This window comes from Hermetia illucens, chromosome 3, assembly GCF_905115235.1.
Source record: "Hermetia illucens chromosome 3, iHerIll2.2.curated.20191125, whole genome shotgun sequence".
Lineage (NCBI taxonomy): Eukaryota > Metazoa > Arthropoda > Insecta > Diptera > Stratiomyidae > Hermetia > Hermetia illucens.
In genome coordinates, this window is record NC_051851.1 from 19886568 (window position 1) to 19909892 (window position 23325).

Here is a 23325-nt window from a genome sequence, read left to right on the forward strand (position 1 = left end):
GCCCTTATTCGCACGAAGTGACGCGCCTGATGGGAGCTTTTGTGGAATTGTTGACAGAAGAAAATGACCTGTTTTGGAGTCATCATTGAATAGAATTGGCAAATGTTGATAAAAGTCGGATTAGCCCTGAACATCATTGTTTTCAATAAGAAGTGTATGGAAAAAATTAAGAAAAAAAGGTTTTATATCTTCCTAGCGGAATGTCGCGGTAGCAGAGGGATTCGCATCGTGAATGGAAGTTATGTACCAGTCGACTCAGCTGTGAATGAAAACCTGAGTCAAATCTGGGTAATTATCACGGGCGAGCACAATGCTGACCACATTGCCTCCTACAGTATACTGTACCGTTATGGTCTTGAATGAAGTGCTCTAACACGCTTCAAGGCCTTGATCTAATTGGATTATCGCGCCAACGATTATTGTTATTATTATTTCCGAGTTGTCGCAATTTCAGCAGATGCCGGGTTTTACCTAAAATTAGCCCTAATCCTACCTACTTAAAAGATAAAGGGGCGCTGGTAGTGGTGGCCGGTGGTAGGTCAATGGGAGAATCCGTCGAGGACTCCCCGTAACATGGAGCACGTATGCAGAATGGTATATGTTTGCATGGTTTGAACTAGACTGTGTGAGAGTCCCAGCACATTAAGGGAAGCCGTGAGGGATTTAGGTACAATACCTATAGGTGACAATATTGTGAGAACTACAACCAAACGTTCGAAACGCCAAATTTTCTTGATTTCCCGAACCAGTGGCTCATAATTCACCTTCTTCTCCACGTATTTTCGTTCAATGTTGCATTGCAACCACCCCAATAAATTTCGAATGTTGTTAACCCCGCTGCGCCATATCACTCCGCCCCCAGATGGAACCTAGGGGTTCCAGCGACTGAACTCGGAACTGCGTTCCCCATCACACGGCGAAGCGAACGCGACGTTGATTTGAGGCGCCAACGGGCTTCAGCCTGGATAAGGAGACAGCCTTTTTCTGTCCCCCGATCTCGAGCTGGAAGAAATGCTTTCCCCGCTCGAGAACACGGTACGGGCCTTCGTATGGAGTCTGCAGCAGCTTCCGGACAGCATCCGTCCTGACCAGGACGTGCGTACACGTGTCCAACTTCTTGGGCGCGCAGGCAGGTGCGGACGAGTGTCGTGTGGGAGGTGTTGCTTTAATGCGACGAAGATAACTCTCTCAGCAGGCACAGCAATTCCGAATCTGTGAGACCCGATCTCCTGTCGAAAACCGGATCACTTGGGAGCCTTGAGTTCTCCCCGTATACCAGATCCGCGGGGCTGGCAGCAAATTCCTCTCGACGGGTTGTTCGTAGGCCGAGTAGGACGAGAGGCAAGACCTGAGTCCAGGACGGATCATCGCGAGCCATAATGCCGGCTTCAGCGGTGGTAAGCCGTAGTTCGCTGGCGTTTGAATCCCAGGAGTTTGCCTAACTCCGAGAAGACGGTGGACTCAAATTGCATTCCCTGGTCCGTGATGATCACTGCAGGGACGCCAAAGCGAGGGATCCACCCTCGACAGAGGACTTCGGCACAAGATTGCGCCGTAATGTCCTTCAGAGGTGTTGCCTCAGGCCACCGCGTAAACCTGTCGTTGATCGTGAGGCAAAACTTGTAACTGTGCGAGTCTCGCAAAGGGCCTACGATGTCGGGCTGTATGGTGTGGAGAAATGAGCCCACTGTCAATCGAATTAACAACATTAGTAGTTAACCCCGCTGCGCCATACTATGCTTTAATGGTACCTTTAATTGGCCCTCTTCCAAGTGCAACTTCTGTTTTATTCGTTACTGGTAGTGTAGGAAAAAACGTGCAAAAAGCCATACTTTCAGGCTTTTCAGAGCAGCTACCTGGAACCTTAGCGTTATCCGAAAATGGAAAAATAGATGTCGCAGAGTGTAACCATTATACCGAAAATCGATTTAGATTTTTCACAATCAAATTAAAGACTCGGTGCATCCTAAAATATTCTTTATTTTGCTTCACTAATCTTATGAACTCATTTTTATCAATTCTTATTCCCTTTATTTATTCAATATTAGAAAAATATTTCATTATCAATTGAAATAGGTACATCTTTCACTATCATTAGGTAACCAGTACTTTTGATCCATAATACCAAAACAAAACTAAACTAATCTAAGCTAAACTTCAAGTAACAAACATTACAAAAAAGGAAATAAAAGCTATCCTCACTCGCATAGCACAAATATATACCAAACAAATCATTCATAATTCCATTTTAACAAAAACTCAAACTTACTTCTATCAGTTAATTTTTTTGACAATGGTATAGAGCTCGAGAACAACAATTCGAACTTTATGACCGATAATAGATGCAAGCTCCCCAATAAAGAAGCATTTGCCTTTGAACCAATTCGAGTTTCAACTAAACGACAGCAGTTCTCTCAAAATGACAAAGATGTTTGAACGGAGTTCCTCAAGTGCTAAACATACAAATAATCAGGAGATTTGGTTTTGATGAATGCGAAAATACTCACGAGATTCCGATTAAATGCGTCCAGCGCGTATCGCGTGTGAGTAAAAACAAATGGAAGTGTTTATTTACATATTTTTTTTTGTTTTCAATTACAGTCACATTCCAGAGATTCAAACGTTTTATAAAAATATAGTTCTTATGGCTAAATTCTCTCAGTTTCTTTCTTTCATTCTTAGAAAAATAAACAAATGATGCTTGCTCAGTATCTAATTTGAGTGGAAGCAATCACTCATAAGACATATGTATATTTTCTTGTACTGTGGTAGTTTTCGATAGTATGTACTGTTTATGCGCTACATACTCTGTTTAGTCAAATATATTTAAAATCATCCAGAAAGATGAAGTTTTTAGAAATTTTACTTGAAAAAGTAGTTTCATGTGAGCACCAGAAAAGTTCTTAATCTAATTAGTGAGAGATCGAGACTAAGTTCGCTGGATTTACCGTTCGCGTTAAGATTATAAATAAACATGTTTTGAGCACTTTGTAGTGTGCCGAATTGAACCCGATAGAAAAAACTGAATGAACTCTAACAGCTAATTTGGATCTATAGAAGCTACAAAACTATCCTACGTAAAAATACCATCATCAGAACTGTGTCGATTATTTTATTCTTTTTTTGTTTAATATGAGCCTCTATTTTGTATGCAAGGATAATTCTAAATTCTTGTCTACTTTAAATAGCCATTCAATAAAATGTAAGTAAGTGTATGGCACTTTGTTCAAACCTCTCAAAAAATGTAATATGATTCCTTACTCAAATGTAATCTCCACACATTTTACGTCACCATACACTGTCATCATCGTTATAATTGTCCAGATAGTCTCAGCTGCAGTCGCAGCTACTATCATTGAAATCGACTGCTGAAAAAGATACTTGGCGTCGATACTGTTGGGATACCCTCCGGGACGAAGAAGCGCCTGATGTTATCGTCGACTGGCTTTGACTTCGTTGCGGACGTGAGCTGCAATGGGCTGCATCGTCGTCGTCACTATCATCCATTCCATGAGCAGCTCGTTCGGAATTATTGCGAAGTGCAGAAACATTGGTAGTCGGCAGAAAGTTGTAGATCTCTAGCAAATTCTTAACGATCACATCCGGTCTAGGCGTTATGCTATTGGCATCGTAGTCATTTGTGATTGGTATCCATACTGTTCCACCCAAATTTGCTTCCTTACCACCCTATATTTATATTGAGAATATGATGATTGGAGAGTCACGTGGCGTGACAACACCAAGAGTAAAAAATTCTATTTAAAAACCAAAAAATCTTTCATAGACAATAAGTGAATTTGGAAAATATTTCAATAATTATTGTTCATAAAATGCGATTATATAATGTAATATTGTATTTTAAATAAAAAAAATATTCCAATCGTTGTCGACCACTCCACATTCCTAACAGTTCATCCATTTTATCTGACCTTTGTGTGATAATGCAAAGTTGCCATTCATAATACATTCATCCAAACATTCGACCATTCAAGCAAACCAAAATTTCTCCGAATTCCCTTGCGCTTCCATTCAATGATTCCAATCATAACGTTATCCTAAGTTTCCTTCGCACTCAAACTGATCATTCGTCCTAATTTTAAGAAAAGCGAAACATTTGGAAAACAAGTGATCCCATGAGACAATAATAACAACATCCTGAAGAGCCAAAAGCAGCGGTATGTATTTCCCCCAGTAATTGTGAATGCATATCAGTTATGATAATCATTAAAAATGAGAATAAATGTACGATAGAGGAGTTGGTTGAGCGTCAGTCTCGTGATCTCGTTGTGCCTTCAAATCCTGACAAATAGTTATGACTATTCCGCTTTTTTTATTGCTGTAGACTTATTACTTGCACAGGATTAGATGTGATGAGAAAGAAAGTAAAGTATAGTCTCATTGAGAATTAAATAGAAAAAAAATAGCAATGCGAAAAACACGTGTAGATTTTTTGTTGAGGATGCTGGGAGTCCTGATTCCGCACCCACTTGGTGACGAACCTCACCACTTACTTCCTCTTTTGTAGTCCATGGACTTCTCTTCTTTGGATTAAACGCCCAAGTTTTCAAAAACGATCGAAAAAATTGATTGACGGTTTCGTCTAGGGCAGAGGCAACTCATCAGACGCATGCCTCACTATAGATCCCCTATAGCCCACGCTTCCGCCTTGGAAAAAAGTATTAAGCGCCATAAAAGTTTCTTATTTTTATTTATATTTTCTTGATCCACCCTTGACTTTTACTATCGTGGCTATTCTTTGCCACATATGTTGTGTTTGCTCCGCGCCTATTACGTTCAATTTTCGGATTAGAACGTTTTAAAAGTTCCGATTTTTTGCTTTCCGAATACTCCAACGACGTTTAATGGAGTTCAAAATCGTGGACTTGACTAGCCAATTTAACAAAACAATGCTATTGTTCCTAACTGCCTGTCTGTCTGTCGCTTAACTCAAGTTTATTCAAGTTCTCCATCCCTATTAGAGTCCCTTGTATAACGATCTCCATAAGATAATAAATAACAAATAAAAGTAACAAAATTGTCTTCTTGTAAAAAATAAATTCCGGGTGCCTTGGTATATTGTTGCACTGCAATTAGCAATAGCTACCTAGTGTAAATCGAATCCTTCATTAATTTAGAAAAAACACTTGAATTTTGTAAATTTCCAAAACTGAAATGCGAGACATTCGGATATTGCACGTACAATCTCATTCGACAATTATAAGATTGTTGAAAAAATATTAGCGAATGTAAATTATTGAACGCAACAGCAAATCGGGACAACATAAAATAACCTGGTCAAGGAAAAATCAACAGGGGTCATGGGCTGAATTCAAAGAAAAGCTGACTTCGTCCGAAAATGCGCAAATTTCTGCGCTTCCTGCAGGGCGTCGCGTACAATAGTGCGGACTACATGGACGTAGGTGTCAAGATATGGGAAGTCCCCATCGAGAGATTCAGATACTTTTGCTATGTAAATAATCAAACAAGTACTATCCCCGGGCAACCCAACGTAAAAACCGAATGAATCTCCTATATTACTTTTTGTCCGCAATTATGGATTTTCGTTGATCCTCTTTTCTACCTGGTCGAGCAACATAATAAATTTACGTATGGAGTAAAACCCCAGATGAGACACTACGCTAGTTCCGGCATAACCACACTCGGATACATATGGCGAGGCAGCTATTAGTGAAAGAACGTGTCGTGAATGGTTTCAACGCTGCAAGAACGGTGGCAGCCAGGTCCAATATTCACTGCCCCAAGGTTATGCTTTGGTTATTACTAGTTGCTAAAATTGAGGGCACGACTGGTGAAAACAACACGCTAAAATGGGAAGCTCTACCCACCCGTTGTATTCTCCTGACATTGCCCTATCTGATTACCACCTTTTCCAATCAATGTCACGATGTTCTTTTAAATAGGTCTCCAATAAAAGCTAACAATAATCAAAAAAAGTCATTCTTTCAATATAATCAGTCTCCCTTACAAAGTGTTAATGGAGGCGAACAAGCAACTTCCAAAACATTAATATACTTTTCACTGTTCATTCTGCCTTCACAAACGAACATTTTAGCGACGCCACTGGCCTATTAGCAATTCCATACTTAACAGTGGACACTACGTCACCTTATCCCTTCCGTTTTTCTTTCCTTCAATTTTATGTCCTTTTGGTAGTGAAGTCAGCTCGTTTACATCGGAATTACCAATTTTCTCAGTCGTAAGCTTGATGTGGGTGGAGCCGAAAGGTTCATGAACCAATATCTAGCGTATGAAGCCATCGCTGTTGAGGTCAGGTTTGGATATTATGGCCAATCTTGATCAGCGGAGGATTATCAACGCAAATGATATGACCATACGATCGAAGACGTGATAAGTATGATGCCATATTAATCATGAACGCCGTCATTTGAAACGCGATGGTTACGAGTTTTGCACTGATACAACGTAACATCTTCATCTCCATGATAGCGAGGCTGCGTCCATTGAGCTCATAGATGCCAACAGTATGAACAACGTAGCGACAAATTTAGGAATTGAGACGTCGATTTTTAGAACCCAGTTGTGGATATTTACTTCAACCAGGTTGAACCAATCCGAGGTATGTATTTAAATCTCTCAGTTCGTCAAAAACTCCTTTTTTCCTCGTGCCCCGTTTCGAGTTATTTGTAATTTTTGATTACTTATTACTACAGCAAGTTACACGAAGCCTATAAATACTACTGTAGCCAATCTCAAGACCAACTAGGAAAGAAGAATAAGGTGGATTTAATCTGACGAGGTGAAGATCACAATTGTCTCAATGGGTATGCAAAAAAATGTAAAAACGTTGATATATCACAGAATACTAATTATTGAGGAAGCGACAAACACACAATGTGTCAATTTTTGCTGAATAACAATAGCAGCTTTTGCTGCAGGACTCCGAAACACAATTTATGAAAACTACATATCGGCAACGCATAATGCGTACATTGCAGCTTATAAGACGCACTTTGACGGGAAACTGTAATATACGTGACTTCGCAGCATTTGAATCATTTCGGCTTTGTCCTGTAACGAGGTGACGAAACGAATCATTTGCTTGTACACCATATTACATTATCAAAACCTAAAAACCTATTTAAATATAATTGGTTTCTAATAAAGAAATTCTCAAATATTTTGAAGGTGCAGTTTTATGTGTACGAGCAGTGGTCATTCTACAATATTCCATCAAAACATTTACAAAAGACTGAGTTGACATTGATTTTACCAATTTCTGTTTTCACCTCCATGTAAGACCATTTGAAATAGATCCAAATTATAACCGTGTATTTCACTATTCTTTGAGATAGCTTCCGTTATTGATACAAAAGCTGTGATTCAAAGAAAGTATAACGTAATGTCCAAAAAAGAATGCATCTATTCGTAAAATATAAATTTTACACGTTCAGTGAGAAGGCGTTCGAAGAAGATACTCTAAGATATCGCATAAATTGCCATTTTCGGTGATGCTGCGAATAGCTAATACGCAAAGTAATTGAATAGACTTTAAATGCATGCTTTGGAATAAAAAAAAATCATCCTTTTTCTTTAAATTTATCGCTTTTCATGTTTTTGTCGTTCATATATCTATTTTCATTCCTGTGATTTTTATCAATGTCAACAAGTCCGAATAAGTGGTTGATTTTAGGGACCTCTTTTTCCACTCTGAGCTAACTCAAGGATCTCACATCAAATTTGGACATTCTCCATTTTTATTGCCTGAGTATGTCAAGGAACCCCAAAGGCCGTGCCTCCTGAATATCTGAGACAGGGGAAACATCGATTGAGAATGTAATCCGTCATGGATCTTGGCTTTCGATTGTGGAACTCGCGCGTTCGAGCTGGTATTTTTTCGTTTCGTTTTTAACTTTTCGCAATATCCTATTTAGCATTTGGATTTTACGCATAGAGTAAAGGGCGCGTAGAATTTTGGTTAATGACACGTGAGTGACTGAAGTGTCTAAAAGAATCTTACCCCCAACATTCCCGAGCCTGGCGTGTCACAGAGGCGTGCCCAGCTACAGCATTTGTTGGCGGATTTCCAAGATCTATTTCGCTACTTTTTTTAGGGATTTTTGGATAGCTGTGCCATCTGGATTGACTTCGATAACTCCGATAATTTCTAACCACCGCATCAGCTGAGCCTGAGCCAATAGAAAGCAAATGCAGTAAAATATCAAGGCATCCAGGTAAAATCAGTTAACATGATAGGTTATAAGGGTCACGAAAACAAGACGGAACAAGAATGAAGCTTATCGGCCAAGTATATACGATATGTCCACACGAGCAAGAGAAAAAAATGCAACAACAAAATATCACATCCTGAATGTAAGCAACGAACAACTCTCGGTAAAGGTCAAAATGAGAATATTATAGGTAATACTACCCACATTAAAGGAATTAAGTTTAATACTTCCGGGATGTGCTGAAATTGGACAAGGTCAAAGGCGAAAAACCTTTAAATTCCGGAACACCCGGAGGGATAACAAAATAACGTGATATTTTTTTACTAACAAGCAAACCACGTGAAAGCGACGAGATTTCCTCAAAACTTTTAAAAATTAATGGGACTGAACTTATCAAACAAATCCATAAATTAATAGTAAAGATATGGACGGAATAGAAATTACCGGACGATTGGTAAAAGAGCATATTATGTCCGATCTACCAAAAAGGCGATCGTCTGAGATGTGAAAACTGCAGATGGATATGCTTATTGTTCACGTCTTATAAAGTACAGATAAAAATTATTGAAACAAGACTCAAAACATAAGTAGACAACGTAGTAGGTGAGCACGAAGCTGCCTCCGGAACTGATCTGGCTAAAGTCATAAAGCAGCGGAGGCGACCAGGCACATTAACAGCGCATTTAGAGCTGATACGGTAAGCGAACAAACCACACGGTGGTGGTTCGAAAAATTCCGATCAGGCGACGTAAACCTTCAAAATGAGCCACGTGGATATCCAGGAATCCGACATACGTCAGTCTGTGAGAGACATTGCAGAGAAACTGGGCGAACACTATTCGACAGTTTCCCTGCACCTGCAACAATTTGGAAAGGTGAAAAAGCTCGACAAATAGGTTCCGCATGCCCTTATGGAGCAAAACATAGCGCTTCGAATGGAAATTTGCAGTTCTTTACTCTCCCGCAACAGAAGCGATCCCTTTTCGCACAGAATAGTGACATGTGATGAAAAGTGGATATTATACGACAATCGTCACCGATCAAGACAATGGCTAGGTGCTGATGAGCCACCGAAACATATGCCGAAACTGAGCCTCCATCCGAAGAAGGTAAAGGTGGCTGTTTGGTGGTCTATAGCTGAAGTTAGGCACTATTTTTTTTGGCATCTGGAGAAACGATAAATGCACAGAAATACTGTGCCCAACTCGAGCAAATGCACCAAAAATTGAGTATTAAACGGCCGAGATTAATCAACAGAAATGGTGTGATACTCCTTCACGACAATGCACGACCTCATGTATCCAGAACAACGGTTCAAAAGCTGAACGAATTGCAGTATGAGACTGCCTCATCCACCATATTCGCCGGACCTTTTGCTAACCGAAACTGGCATACATGCTCTTGTATCTCGCTGGGAGAAGTGTTTTGAATCGATTGGCACTTATTTTGATTAATTAAATAAATTTTTGTAAGCTTTACGGCCGTTTCAAATTTTAGAACCAAATCGGCCACCGAAAGAGGGCTATCGATTCATCTAAGCTTGTTAAATTGCTTTAAGAATTGATAAAACGAAAAATAATCGGCTAAATAGCCAATGAATTCACACAGAAATGTTCGGCGGAATAGATTTCTCTATGATTAGCTTTATTAGAATTATAAATTAACTTTTTCTCCTCTTTCAACTCAAATAGCTTTATAATTTGCTGAGAATATTCATTATCGAAATTTTATGGTTAAATTAAGGGCAACAGATTGGAAATATAGCAATGAATTACTTACTACGTCTTCATTCATTTCAAGCTTCTCGCATTATTAGTATTCAGTTAAAAATAACCCTGAATTTTTCCTTGAATTGGCTTAATCAATTTAGGAAACATCGCATCCAATAGGTAAATAATATATTAAAAATATATTTTTTCATTTCAAGTTCAAAAACTATGGATTAAAAAAATTATTTATGGTCGTATTTCAGGCACTCCCCAAACCCCCAAATAGTTTTGGCAAGTAATCAACTTGAAAATTATCAAAATCATGCCAAAAAAATTAAATACAAAGTGATACTCTAACGACCACGTTTGGTTTTATTTAGCACTGGATGTATTGAGAGAATCATTTAAAATACGACCCTACACCTCTGATTAAAGATCGTCCGTTTAACATTCTTTCGATCATACACACAAAAGACACTCAACATTCACAACCTCAGCCTTCAAATACACAAAATTCGTACACCTTTCAAAACCATATTCGATAAGAAATATATAAAAGCTTAATTTTTATGTATTCTAAATACTTTTTCTGCTGATTAAAAAATGACAATTTAAAGTGTGAATTTACCCAACTATTCTGGGTGGAGAGTAAGCGAACAAGCACGCACGTCTATTTTGTGAACAAGTCGCCCTGGAAATCGCCAAATGGAAAATGAGCGCATCTGTACATTTTAATGTTCTCTATTTTTTTTTTACATTTTGTTCAAGATTTGCTCGTTTCTAGAAAAATGAAAACTCAGCAAAAACACAACAATCACGCTTTTCAATGGTATCTGTATCACTTTGAATACGTTTTGTCACTTTTAATGCTTCGTTGAAGTTATTATCATTGTTAAATATAGTCAAATGCATATGCGTTACGATGTTGCAAATGTTTTAGATAAATGAAGCAACATACCTGGATGTCCGTTTGAATTTTATCGCCAATCATTAAACATTGTTGCGGCTTCACATTCAATATGTTACATGCAGCTAGAAATATATTTGGATTTGGTTTCTCCCATGGTAAATCAGATGATACCAAGATGCAATCGAAATATTGACTTATATTCAATTTATTGATCTTTTCCCATTGGCCATTTGATGGTCCGTTTGTGATCAATGCCAAAAGATAAAATTTACTAAGTTTCTTAAGCATATTTTCATATTCTGTTGTTAATGCTAAATAGCGATAACGTAATTGTAACCAATTTTTGTAAATTACATCGCTTAAGTGTTGATAATTGGCAGGTAATGCTTGGCACCACAAATAAGACCTCCATGAGTCCAACGTTGTTTGTGCATTATCCGGGCACGAACGAAACGATTGTAGAAATTTATCTGTTATTTGTTCGCCCTCTTCTCGTGGTATTCCATGTTGCTTTTCGAGAATTTCGACCAGCTGAAAAGAGAATAAAAGAGCACAATCAGAAAATTGGAACATCAAAACAGTTTTCTTAAATTACAATAATTTTCCACATTTCCTTGGGGGTGTTCAGTGTTTTCAACTGAATAGATGAATAAGACCTTTTACACGGTTCATTTCACCGGATGTTTTGAACAATTCGCATAAGGTCACAATCGATAATTATGTCAGCAAATCAAGCAAGGAGAGAGATGTTCGATAATCCTTTCTCACACAGTTGTACCAGATTCATTATGAAATAAACAGATTAAAATGTTTTATATCTTAAAAATATAATTTAGCTGGCAATGGTCCAAATAATCTCTTATATAGATACAGAAATCCTCCAACATTTTCACACTCTGTTCTTTTGGAATAATGACCGATATGTTGTATAATGTAAACAACAGCGAAATTATGCGAGAAATATTTTCTTTTTTGTTATTTTTTCTCACTGAAATCATCAATGGAAATAATATTGTAGCAACAAACGTTTCAAAAGCTCCGAATTCTCTAGAGTTTTTTTTTGTTTTTTTGAATGAAAACAACTAGCGCAGAATTTCATTTCCAAGTGAAGAAAAACTAGTGTCACATCGTGATTTTTATATTTACGATCAGTGGTAAGCAAGTGAACATATGGAATTTCACGCAGTCATGAATAAGCGACCTCAACGGAAATACAACCGTGGGACGATCATTCATCCAAATTAAAGAAACAACTCTCTGCCAGCACTTCCAATCGTACCCCCAATTACACTGAAAAGAAATCAACTATGAGGGAACAGCGCCAAGTTTTCTTAGATTGAAATGTGTTCACATGCGTTGACAGGCAATACCCATTGATACTCAATTTAAGTTAACTGAAACTTTCCATCGATTTTTTTGTGTATGAGCATCTTGTTTCATTCGCACAGTTTCAACTATCAACAGAGATAACTTCACCAATGTTGTCTTACTTGATGTTGTCTATCTAGATTTCTACAAGCGATCTTAGCGAATGGATCTGTCAACTTACCAACTTATTTATTTATTAGAATTAAACTATGTGGCAAATATTATACTAGTTGAAACTGCGAGTGACATTCATCCGTACACTAGTAGAAGCCTCTAATTCCATGGCTGCTAAAGTGTTCGGACGGTTGTGCTATCCCCGGTTGCCAATCTGCCAATTTTATACCCGAAAATCAGGAAGACTATACACAAGAGGTGAAACTGCCTAGGCAAGCCTTAGATTTTCACAGATAAGAAAAGGGGACATTCTGTAGGCAAAGTTTTTTCAGTTCAGTTCATAATTGCGCTCTATCCTCTTCACGGAACTGGTTTCCATTTGTATGATGTTAGTGCACATGACTGCATTTGTTATAGAAATTTTCCTGCTTGGAGCTCAATCAATCATAGAAGTTGGCGATATTTTTCTTTCGAACTTCACCTCCTGTGTATAGTCTCCTTGCAAAAAATGTATTTGTTAGTTTTTATGACTAGTGGCAATTGCAAACGACTCGTTTGTTTGGTCAAAAATTTGCGGGGTGCAAAATTCACGACTTATTTGCCCATAAATCCTTTCAGTTTTCACAACTTTCTTTTGGGAAAAGTTCATGATGCATAAGGCGGTTGTAATCGATGAAAACCATGAGCATAGTTTCCTTTTTCAAATGAAGACTGCGTGATATTGTCCATCTCGGCTCTTAATGTAATGTAATGATTCGTGCGTTTCGAGCGCAACGGTTTTTCTTTCAACTTAAAGAAAACCGACGTAAGAATGTCCCTTTGCTACCTTAAGATTCTCAACGACGTCGAAGCAATTAAGAAGATTATTACTCGATTCAATGTACTCACAGAATTTGAACCAATCGGGATATCAACGAAGTTTACAGAAAGAAACCGGGAAAGAAAAACGATCAGCAATACACTTTTGTCAAACGCATCAAAATGTAGCTGCCAACAAACAGCTGCATTTTTGGCACTACGCTTTGTTGTACCAAATTCGAAATTCATCCCTAACTCAAGGGGGATGCCATCCATTCTGTAAGGCCGGGCGCAAGCTGAGATGCAGTGTGATGCAGAAAAGCAGGAGCTGAAATAGTCTGTGGCCAGCTAGAGCGAAAATTGGGGCGTCGTTTTATCGCCACTGTGTAGAAAAATGCTCGGGATACCTGCTTATATACATAATCATGATTGGTTTTAAGCTCGAAATCTGATTTCAAATACCCAAAAAAAATGCAACAATATTCCCTATCATTTTTTGGAAAAGCATTTATTAAAAAAAATATATAATATATATAACGGGAAATTTATCGTTAAGAACGAAATTTATAATGAAGAATATAACTATCATAAAGCAATCCATGAACAATTCGCGCCCGGCCTTACTCTCCAGGACGATTCCGAATGTTCCTGCGACATGTTGTCGTTGTCTGCCGCCTAAGGACTTCAAAGTCAATGCATCACCATAGGCCAACAACTTAAATTAATCCAAACCAAAAATCATATTAACATCTAAGTAAATGGCATGTTAATTTTCCTGCCATTGTACTCCCATCTTCAGATGAAGGTGTTAAGGGGTAAATGAACAGAAATTTCTCGAAACAATTAAATTTCACAATTTAAACTCTTAAATTCTACCCTCTTCTAAGAATTGTATAGACTGCTCGTATTTTCGTTAATTCACTAAAAATTATAATATTAATGTGAAGTGAGTTTGTTTCTGTTGTCATTTTCGGTTGTGCTGCTCCCAGGACACGGATGAAGTAGCGTCTGGTGAGTTGCCTCTCCCCTAGACGAAGCCGTTAGTCGTCTTTGTCATGATCATCGTATTTGTTTACCGTTTGTAACATATCAATAAATTTTATTCGTTTTCAACGAAATTCCACCACTACTGGTCCGAAGCCGGACTTAAATTTTACATTTGATGGGAAGGTGGGGATTGCGGCGGATTGAAAATGATTATTTCTTTCACGGCCCCTTTCTCAGAAACTACCAAACCGAAAAAGCTGCCACTATTTGATACCTAGGCTCCCAAATACCCTCCATACCTCTATCTGTCCAAATAAAGTTAATAATAGTATATTACAATAATTTTTAGTAATTGACTGAATGAGCACCCTTAAAATCTGCCATTGGAGTGCTTTCTCAATAACAACGAAATAGATATAATGCTCATCTCTAAAACACACCTAACGGATAAACACAATTTCAGCATCAAAAGGTTCACATTCTACGATACGAAACACCCTGAAGGTAAGACTCATGGTGGTACTGCTATTCTTATAAAATCACGTCTCAAGCATTATGTCCTTGAAAGCTATTGTACTATTATAATTACCTGCAAGCGACATCAATCTATTGCCCTCCAAAATTCAAAATTAGCTCCAAACAATACCGGGACTTTTTTTCAACTCTGGGCAATAGATTCATAGCTGCGGGAGATTACAACGCGAAACATACTCACTGGAGCTCCAGACTAATCATCCCAAAAGGTACGGAGCTTACGAATGTTCTGAGCGGCACAAAGAAATACATTTTCATCTAGGCAACAAAAGGCCTACGAAAAGCTTTGCACGATAAAGCCAGCAGAGTATGCTGAAAAAAGTGCTGCACTGGCAACTCATTTCGAAACCGTTTTTTACACCCAACCCAGTGAAAAACAAAATTCAACTTCCGCAATGCTCACCTTCATCTTCCAAAACGCACTTCCGCTTCAGAGTTAAAAATACTGCTCCCATCATCAGAGAACTCGATCCTAAAAAAGCATGTGGCCACGACAAAACTATAGGCAAAATGAATGGTCAAAGAGCTCCTTCTCCATGCTATCACGCATCTGATTGTACAACAGAACAGGTTCACCTTATCTTTTCGGCAATAAGACAAGCTTTCAACCAAAAGAAATATCGTTCTGCCGTCTTTTTCGAAATTGCCTACGCTTTCGACAGAATTTGGCACAAAGGGCTATTGTACGAGATCAGAAAAATGCTATCGGTAAATATGAATATCTTGAAGTCCTATATAAAAGGTCGGTCGTTCCGATTAAGATACAAAAGCTTCACTTCCAAAGATCATCCTATCAAAGCAGTTGTCCCCCAGGGAAGCGTACTAGGACTTTTAATATATCTGATATATGTGTCCGATCTGTCAGTTGACGATAATCTAATTATATCTACATTCGGGAACGACACGGCGATCCTTAGCTCTCACAAAACCCCTGAAAATGTATCCAAATCCCTGGAATTTTATTTAGAAAAACTTGAACCGTTATCAGAAATTCCAAACGCCAGGGAGGAATTTATCTTTTCTTTAGTCAATAAAATTCCATTACATTTTGTTAGTTCTGCAAAAAGCGGAAGATACAATTGACTGTAAAACCCCCCTTAAGTTCATCCTAGAATCATGAATGCAACAATGTAAGCTATAATATAGAGCACCAAGTTTGGTGGAAATCGCACTATTATTAACAAAGTTATAATAGAACAAAGTCGTCGCTTCTGTGTAAATTCAAGACTTTAAATGTCAATTTTCACATAATATATGCATATGTTAAGTGCTAAACCAATGGCACAAATGTACACTCAAATGTTTTTATAAAAAAAAATACACAAATCCTTTCATTCCTGAAGCGTCCAGCTTCCGGTTTCCCGACTTATTTTTTATTCGAGCACTTCGATTTAAAGAAATAGAATTCGGAAAAACCGAAAATTAGTGCAAAACCCTTGTTATGGAATTGTGCAATGCAATTTGGCATTTTTGTTTTTCCCATGAAAAATTAAATGTTTTATTTTGTAAAAAAAATTCTTCAAGAATTTTCAGTCAGAAATTTGCCACTTGAATATTGATTCGCTACGTTTCGACAGTTTATCATCACAATGTTGTTGCGGAATACAATCTGCCAAACATCTTATAAACGTTATATGCCCAGTGAGCATAGGACACATACAGTCAGCAAAATCCGGACACCGTTGTACGAAATACATATGAAGTTAGATTTTTTTTTGGGAATCGAGAGGTTCCTTGAGAAACTTGTGGTAGATGCATTTTTTTCATGGATCTATATTTCAACATCGTCATTCCAAAGCCCATTGCCTCGGTTGATGAACCGCTTACCTGGCTTGGTGGTCGCGAGGTTTGCATAGACCGCTTTGTGGATCGTGTCTTTAACTTTGGTCCCTGATCTTTCCATATTCGCAATGGTTGATAATCGCGTGAGAAGAAAGAAGAAATTATCCCCCTGATCATTTCTTCTTTCTTACCACAAAATCGTCACCGTTTTATGCACCCAGCAAGTGGAAAGCCCCACATCTCGTTGGATCGTTAGGAGCCCATCGACAAGTATGAACATTAAATGTTAAATAACAGCGAAAAAATTCCTGAAAAAGCCTTTGTCAAGGTGTAAATAACTGATAGGCAAAACTTAGGTCACATAGTTTGTAAATACACAATTTTACCGTTCATATTCCGTTTGTATTTTATCTATAACATTCGAAGCGGTTAAGGTGTAGGTGTGTGAATGCAAAAGAGTGTATTGAAGACCTTCTCTTTGCATTAATAAACTTATGGTAGAGAAGGCTCTAACTTGGCAAGCAATTGTATACCTCAGGGGTTTCCACACGGTTTCATCGATGTTGTTATCTTTCCCCTTTTTAAATTAAGTCTGTTTCAGATTCATTATCATCGCACTGTGCAAGTGATAAGCTTCCAGCAGCGGGAGACAAACATCTATGACCAACAGGATTCCAATTCGGAGCTACCGAAAGGAAAAGCTGATGTTCAACCAACTCATCGATAATGCCATCTCCAATTGCATAACTGGAAAAAAGCATGAGTTGCTCAATTGCAACAAATTTTAGATGATACATCTTGTGCATAACTATTTCGCAACTTCTGACTATGCCTTCTCCTATTGCCCTCACTCTGTCAAGTGACAAAAGTTCTATTTAGAGGCTCTGTTAATTTCGATCATTTTTCAGTTTGACTGTCAGCGCCCTGACAATTGAAACAAATCGGGAAACCGGAAGCTGGGCGCTTCAGGTATGAAAGGTTTTGTTTGCTTCTTCTGTGAGTATATTTGAGTGTAAAACTATTCCATTTGTTCGTAGCCCGTTAAGAATATGCATATCAGATTTAGTACTTCGGGTCGTAAATTTACACGGTAAAGACAACTTTGAGCTACTGTAACTTTGTTACTAATGTTATGATTTTGATCGAAATTGGAGATAATATGCTTCATATTATATTTTATACTACTACCAACTACCAACTAACTCAGAGATAAACTTAAGGGGGGTTCTACTCAATTTTCGCAAAAATATGGTAATATACTATTATTAACTTAATTTGAACAGGTATCGATATGGAGAGTATTTTGAGGCCTGGGCACCGTATAGAAGCAGCTTCATGATTTTTTCCAGATTTTTCGGTTGAGAAAGAAATCATCACTTTGCACCGAACAATACCTTAAAAATGATGAAAAGGCAACAGCTGTACCAACAATGCAAATATAATACGATTGTTTACCGAATCAAGTGACTAATTCACTAATCACCCAACCAGTTAACGTCATATATGTACTTTTCTACGAAGTTTATGAGATGGAAAATCCTTCTCTAGATGTCGAATCCAAATGCATTCCAAGCATTACAAATTTTCAGACATAATTCGATAGCTACATTGAAAAAATATTTTCAGGAAAAATACTAGCAAATTAACAATCCAGATCAACTTCTTCACGCTTAGCGTGAAATATAAATATAGAACTCTCTTCGAAACAACTTTCCCCTTCAATATCCTACTCTCACTAATGCAGAATGCCAACCAATTGATGATGGTACATTTAGCAGACATCACGTATCCGTGACCCTCAAATCGCCATGTAAAATGAATGTCATTAAATTGAGCCCAGTGCCAAAACGCCACACACTAAATATAAATAAAAGGTGAATACACTCTGCTAACATGAGAACAGCGCAATTACCAAAGCAACTGCAACATTACTAAGTGAGCATTGGTGTTATTGGCACACCACAAGTGAATCATTTGTTCATTCTAATAATTTGAATTCCTAAAAGCGTGAAAATCCACATCTATTCTGGGCGTTTTATTCAGATTCGAATCAGATCCATCCCTCGGCTTCTCTCGAAAGCAAGCTCGATTTCAAAAAGATACAGAGGACAAATGTTCATGGGTATTATCCAAATGTTTCAACAATTTCAAAAAAACGTCAAGAGAAACTCCGCTCCTCAGATCGTGCCGGATACCGAGATGGAGGCAAATGCACGACAACCGCACCTCGAAATTCTCCTAAAAACACAAAAAACAAAGTCGTGGATATTCTTGCTCGACCAGATCACGCTTCTAAAAATAAAACATCGACTTTTCCTATTTTTGTTCTTATTCAAGTTGTTTAATCAAAAGAAAAATCTTCGTTATACTCTTATACAAAAAGAACTGAATTTCATAAATTATATAATCGTTTTAAGTCAAGCTTACAAAATATGAAAAGTAACTTTCGAGTTGTTAGTCAACGTAAGTGTTTACATATGAAATAGAATTGTTATCGAAAATGAGAGCTGCAGCCATAAGCTTAGTCGCCGAACAATTTCTTTCCCAATTCCATCAACCGATGGTTGCGGCATACACGAAGGGCGTCTGCCTTTTTCAACACAGGTATGACTTCCGGATTAGCATCGACCAGTTGACCAAGGAAGTCCTCATAGGCGGATTTTACGTTAGCCGGCAACGTACCAATCTTTACTTTGCGCAAAGTCTGGACAATTCCTTCAGCCCAGCCACTCTCGATAGCAAAATCAGAGATCCAAGGAACTAATGGTAATACGCCGCACATAGTTTGCATGCCTAAGAACCATAACTCAGAAATTTCCATCCAGGATTCTTTATAATTCATGGATACTACTAGTGCCGTTGGATCGTTGGACTCATCGATGGTGTAAGCGTCCCAAAGGAAACGAATAGTCGCTTGGATGTAACGACAAATAGTGAAATCATTCTTGTTTACTTTCTTTGATTTTTGTTTGAGTAGCAACAAACCAAGAACTGCCAGGTGACCATGCATAACCAAGTTCTCATGAGTTTCCTTCAACTCGGGCAAATTCTCGAATACAAATTTAAGGATGTTACCGAACAAGGCACTATCCTCAACCATCCTCGGTTCCAGGACTGTGATGTTCATGAAGATATTGCAAAGGCTCACGATCGCTGACCGCGCATCCTTCATCTCTTCTTTCTGTTTAGGTGTGGGAACGGGATCCGGCTCATTCATGCGTTTCAGACGTTCCGCACGTGGCACTGGGGGTTTCTTGTAGTGTGCAACGGAGAAATGCGATTGCATTGCCTCGAATAATACGGCATCTTGATGTGTGTCCAAAATGATCTTGCGAGCAGGGTCTTCTACTGTTAAATGACAAAGTGCAGGTAACATCAGTCGTAGGATATCAGCTGGAGGGTCTCCTTCGCGTTTCTCCAAGCGGAAATGATGAGCTTCGCGGAAGGATTCGTTCGCCAACTCGAACATGTAGGGAAGTACTTTATAAACCGCTGGTCGTAAAGCTGTTGTATCCTGGGCCAACCAAGCTGAAAGGATGCGAACGATAGCGCATGCAAATGCCTTATCATTGGGAGATAAGTTTTCTCTCAATTTGTCGTTAGACAGGCGGGTGATCACATTCAGAACAGCGTTAAAGGCTCCCTTCAGGGCTGTGTAGATAGATTGTTTTTCCTTTTGTTCAAGATCAAGCTGATCTGTTGTCATATAATTGATGGATTTCTCCAGGATAATGAAACAACATGTTATCAAATCAGATTTGGCAAATGTCCCTTTGAAATTCTTCTCATCCATCTGCATGCGGACCTCAATGGCAGCCAATTGCAGGAGCAGTAAGAAGAATTGCTTGGGTTTATCTACATCCATAAAAGTGAACTCAATGCCTAAGACATCCAACACAGCCGCAGATAGCTTCAACGCAGGGTCCCGCTGTTTTGGTCCAATTTTACTTTGCAAGATATCATTGAGCGACTTGAAAATACTTTCAGGCCAAATCTCGCCGACCAGTGTGTCTGCAATAATTTCCTTTCTACAGCTCAACAGAATCGACGAAAGAATTCCGCATAGCTCGAACTTTCGCTCCGTGTGGTCGGTCTCCATGTCGAGCGCAATGCGCTGAACGAGGGCATGAAACGGTTTTGGATCTTCGTCCCACGATGCTGTTCCAAATTTACTTGTTAACATCACGAGCAAGTGCAGCGCTTCATCCGTTTGGAAGCTTTGCTGAGAGTAGATCTGAGACATCTTGGGAATCGCTCCAATTTGGAGTAGGGCTTTCTGGCCAGGCTCATACTTGGCGATGCTTTGCAAGCAACTGTACGACTCGCTTACTACGATCAGATTATCCTCATAGTCGTCATCGTCGGCTGTCTGTACGATATCCAAGAAAATTGGTATGTTCTCAATCATGTCCTTGTGAGTAGCGAGTGCCTCGTCCTCACAGAAGCAAGTGAGGATCGAAAGGGCAACACTTTTGTAGACTAACGGCGGGCAGTCATCAGGTAGATCCTTGGACAGTAGCAGCTTCTTTAGGAAATTGAAACCGATGGCCTCGAACAACACCTTCTTTGCGGCCGGGGTGCAATCTTTCCCTTTCACCAGCTTCGTCACCATGAAAAGTGCCGCGAATTTTTCCGTATCACTACGCGACCCGCTGAGCATTGCCGCGCACTTTTTAACTGAGTCTGGTACGTCCGCCATGACTTTCAAATCAATTCAAGTCCTGCTACTACTAACTACGGCACAATTAAAGATAAATTTGCGTTTAAATAAAAGTCAATTCCTACTCCGACTTCTTCCGGCGAACGTTACAAAATGGACTGACGATTCCTTTCCAATTTTCCGTCGTGCGTTCGACGGTACGAAAATCACGAATGAGGGAATGTTTCCGTCTTCAGAACGTACATTCTTAAATGTTCGTCGTAAAATTTAAGATTTATTTTAAGAATTTCGGTGAGTATGGACGAGACGACGGAAGCAACGATGACGATCGGCCGCACATCTTTCCCGCGTCTAAATCTGGAATTGGGACGCGCGCGATATATCTCCAGGCTGATGTACCATGAAACTTTTCGACTATGTATTCCGATTTTTGTTTCTTCAAAACGAATCTGTGAGAGACTGTGTTGATATATTTAGAACGTTTGCGCTAGCTCGGCAGTCTCACCATTTTGAGGTTACGGATCGAAGCAAGTTGTTTTTAATGTTCAAATATTATGATTACACTTAATTAACTGATGGGTGCATAGAGGCTTATTAATGAGTCGGCAATTCCGTCTAAAAGTGCCAATCTATGGATTAATAAGATTATAATATAAAGCGCAAGCACAATTCAGTACTGCTAAACAACGACACTTGTCAGAGAAATGTCAAGTGAAACACAGTGGCGTAGCTGCAACGTTTGTTTGCGATAAGATATACAGCGATTCTCGAACCGCAAGCCAGTAGTGCTAAAACTATCAAGACTGAGAAACATTCTCACAACAAAATTTGAAAAAGAAAAAAATCGGTCGGAAGAATTAATAATAAAATTCCAAACAATAATCTAAGCTTTGCGAAAAAAAGAAAATAGTATATTTTCAGAAGAATATTGTGGAATTAAACCAATTAGGAGAGGCTTTGAATTTAAATTTTAATGCGGGGAAGTTTGTACATTTTAATATTACTGCGCTCTCAACAAATTTAACTTGAGATTGTTTATACGAAAGTTAGTATACTGCAGGTGTGGAAATGGCCAACACGAAGGCTTAACACCTGATGATTTATCTATGCTACCGGTCAAAGCCGCAAATCCAAAGTAGTTTCCCTAACTATGATACCTCCCTAACAACCATAACAAACTGATACATGCTTTTCAAACCCTCCGTTCTACCTGTTTTCAATGATTTTATTGGAACACATGCAACAATCTTAACAGTTTATCTGGAGCACATTAAACAAAAAGAATATTCAAAATATTCAAATACTTAATATACTGCTATTGCAGTTCCTTTTTAAGGATTGAGGAGTCCTAAGTCGGCATCCATTTAATGTCGGACCGGAACAAATGGAGAGCAACTTGTTCCCACTCTTTATGGTCCACGGACTCTTCTTTTTGGGTTCCAAAGTTCAAAAATGAAAAGAAGGGCGAAGCCGACTACGCTGCCTCACCTCTGCCCAGGTAGCCTCGTGACCGAGGCGACTCGCAAGTGTTGTACGGTCCCTTTTATAATTCGTAAAACACAAGAAGGGTACGAATTATATTCAGCGTAAAATAGGTCCATAGTTCGGACCAAAGCTTGGCTGGAGCCAGACACTTTCTTTTTAGAGATTGAGGAGTCCTAAGTCCGCATCCATTTAATGTCGGACCGGACCAAATGAAGAGCAACTTGCTCCCACTCTTTATGGTCCACGGACTCCTCTTTTTGGTTTAACATCCAAAGTTCAAAAATGAAAAGAGGGACAAAGACTGCTATTGCAGGTTTCGATAATTATCATAGACTCCTACGCATATTCGCAGTCGGTCTATCATCAATTTTTCAACATTACATCACTAAGCGCTTTTTCCTCCGATACTACTATATTTCACCGATTAAAAGAACGATCAGTGCTCTAACACACTTCAAGGCCCTGATCCAACATGGATTGTTGCGCCAACGATTATTACTATTATTATTATAAAGTAATTGCCGGCAATACGAAACCTGATTTATTGCCCTGGACCTAGTAAGTAGAATCACTTCAACCAAGTCTTCAAGAAATTTCCGAAATGCGCATCAGCGTTCTTTGATGAGTTCCAGGATTATTTTTGCTATTATCTTTGCGACGGCAAGAAGCACGCAAATACCCATCCAATTATCAAACTCAAAACAGATGCCTTTTTTGAAATGATTTCTCTTCTGCTTGGAGGAGCAGTGCGTATTCACATGTTACGGT

At 38.8% G+C, this 23325-nt stretch overlaps 2 protein-coding genes across 2 annotated transcripts in view; both read right to left on the bottom strand.

Annotated features, from left to right (window-relative positions):
* Nucleotides 1–1962: 1962 nt before the first annotated feature.
* LOC119652576 (N-acylneuraminate-9-phosphatase) overlaps nt 1963–23325 on the bottom strand; it is a 33279-nt gene continuing 11916 nt past the window's right edge. The window contains exons 2-3 of the mRNA XM_038056790.1: nt 10878–11360; nt 1963–3687 (exon numbers count right to left, since the gene is read on the bottom strand). Of these exons, the coding sequence (XP_037912718.1) occupies nt 3331–3687; nt 10878–11360 (840 nt within the window). The 3' untranslated portion in view covers nt 1963–3330. The remainder of the gene's footprint in view (nt 3688–10877; nt 11361–23325) is intronic.
* Nucleotides 18716–21757, bottom strand: LOC119652575 (neurochondrin homolog). Its single transcript, XM_038056789.1, has one exon. It carries the CDS (start codon nt 21109–21111, stop codon nt 18934–18936), a length of 2178 nt encoding a protein of 725 aa, XP_037912717.1. The 5' UTR covers nt 21112–21757; the 3' UTR covers nt 18716–18933.

Excerpts from the sequence above, each read along its gene's own strand:
- LOC119652575 (XM_038056789.1), bottom strand. The coding sequence starts at position 21,111 with ATGGCGGACGTACCAGACTCAGTTAAAAAGTGCGCGGCAATGCTCAGC.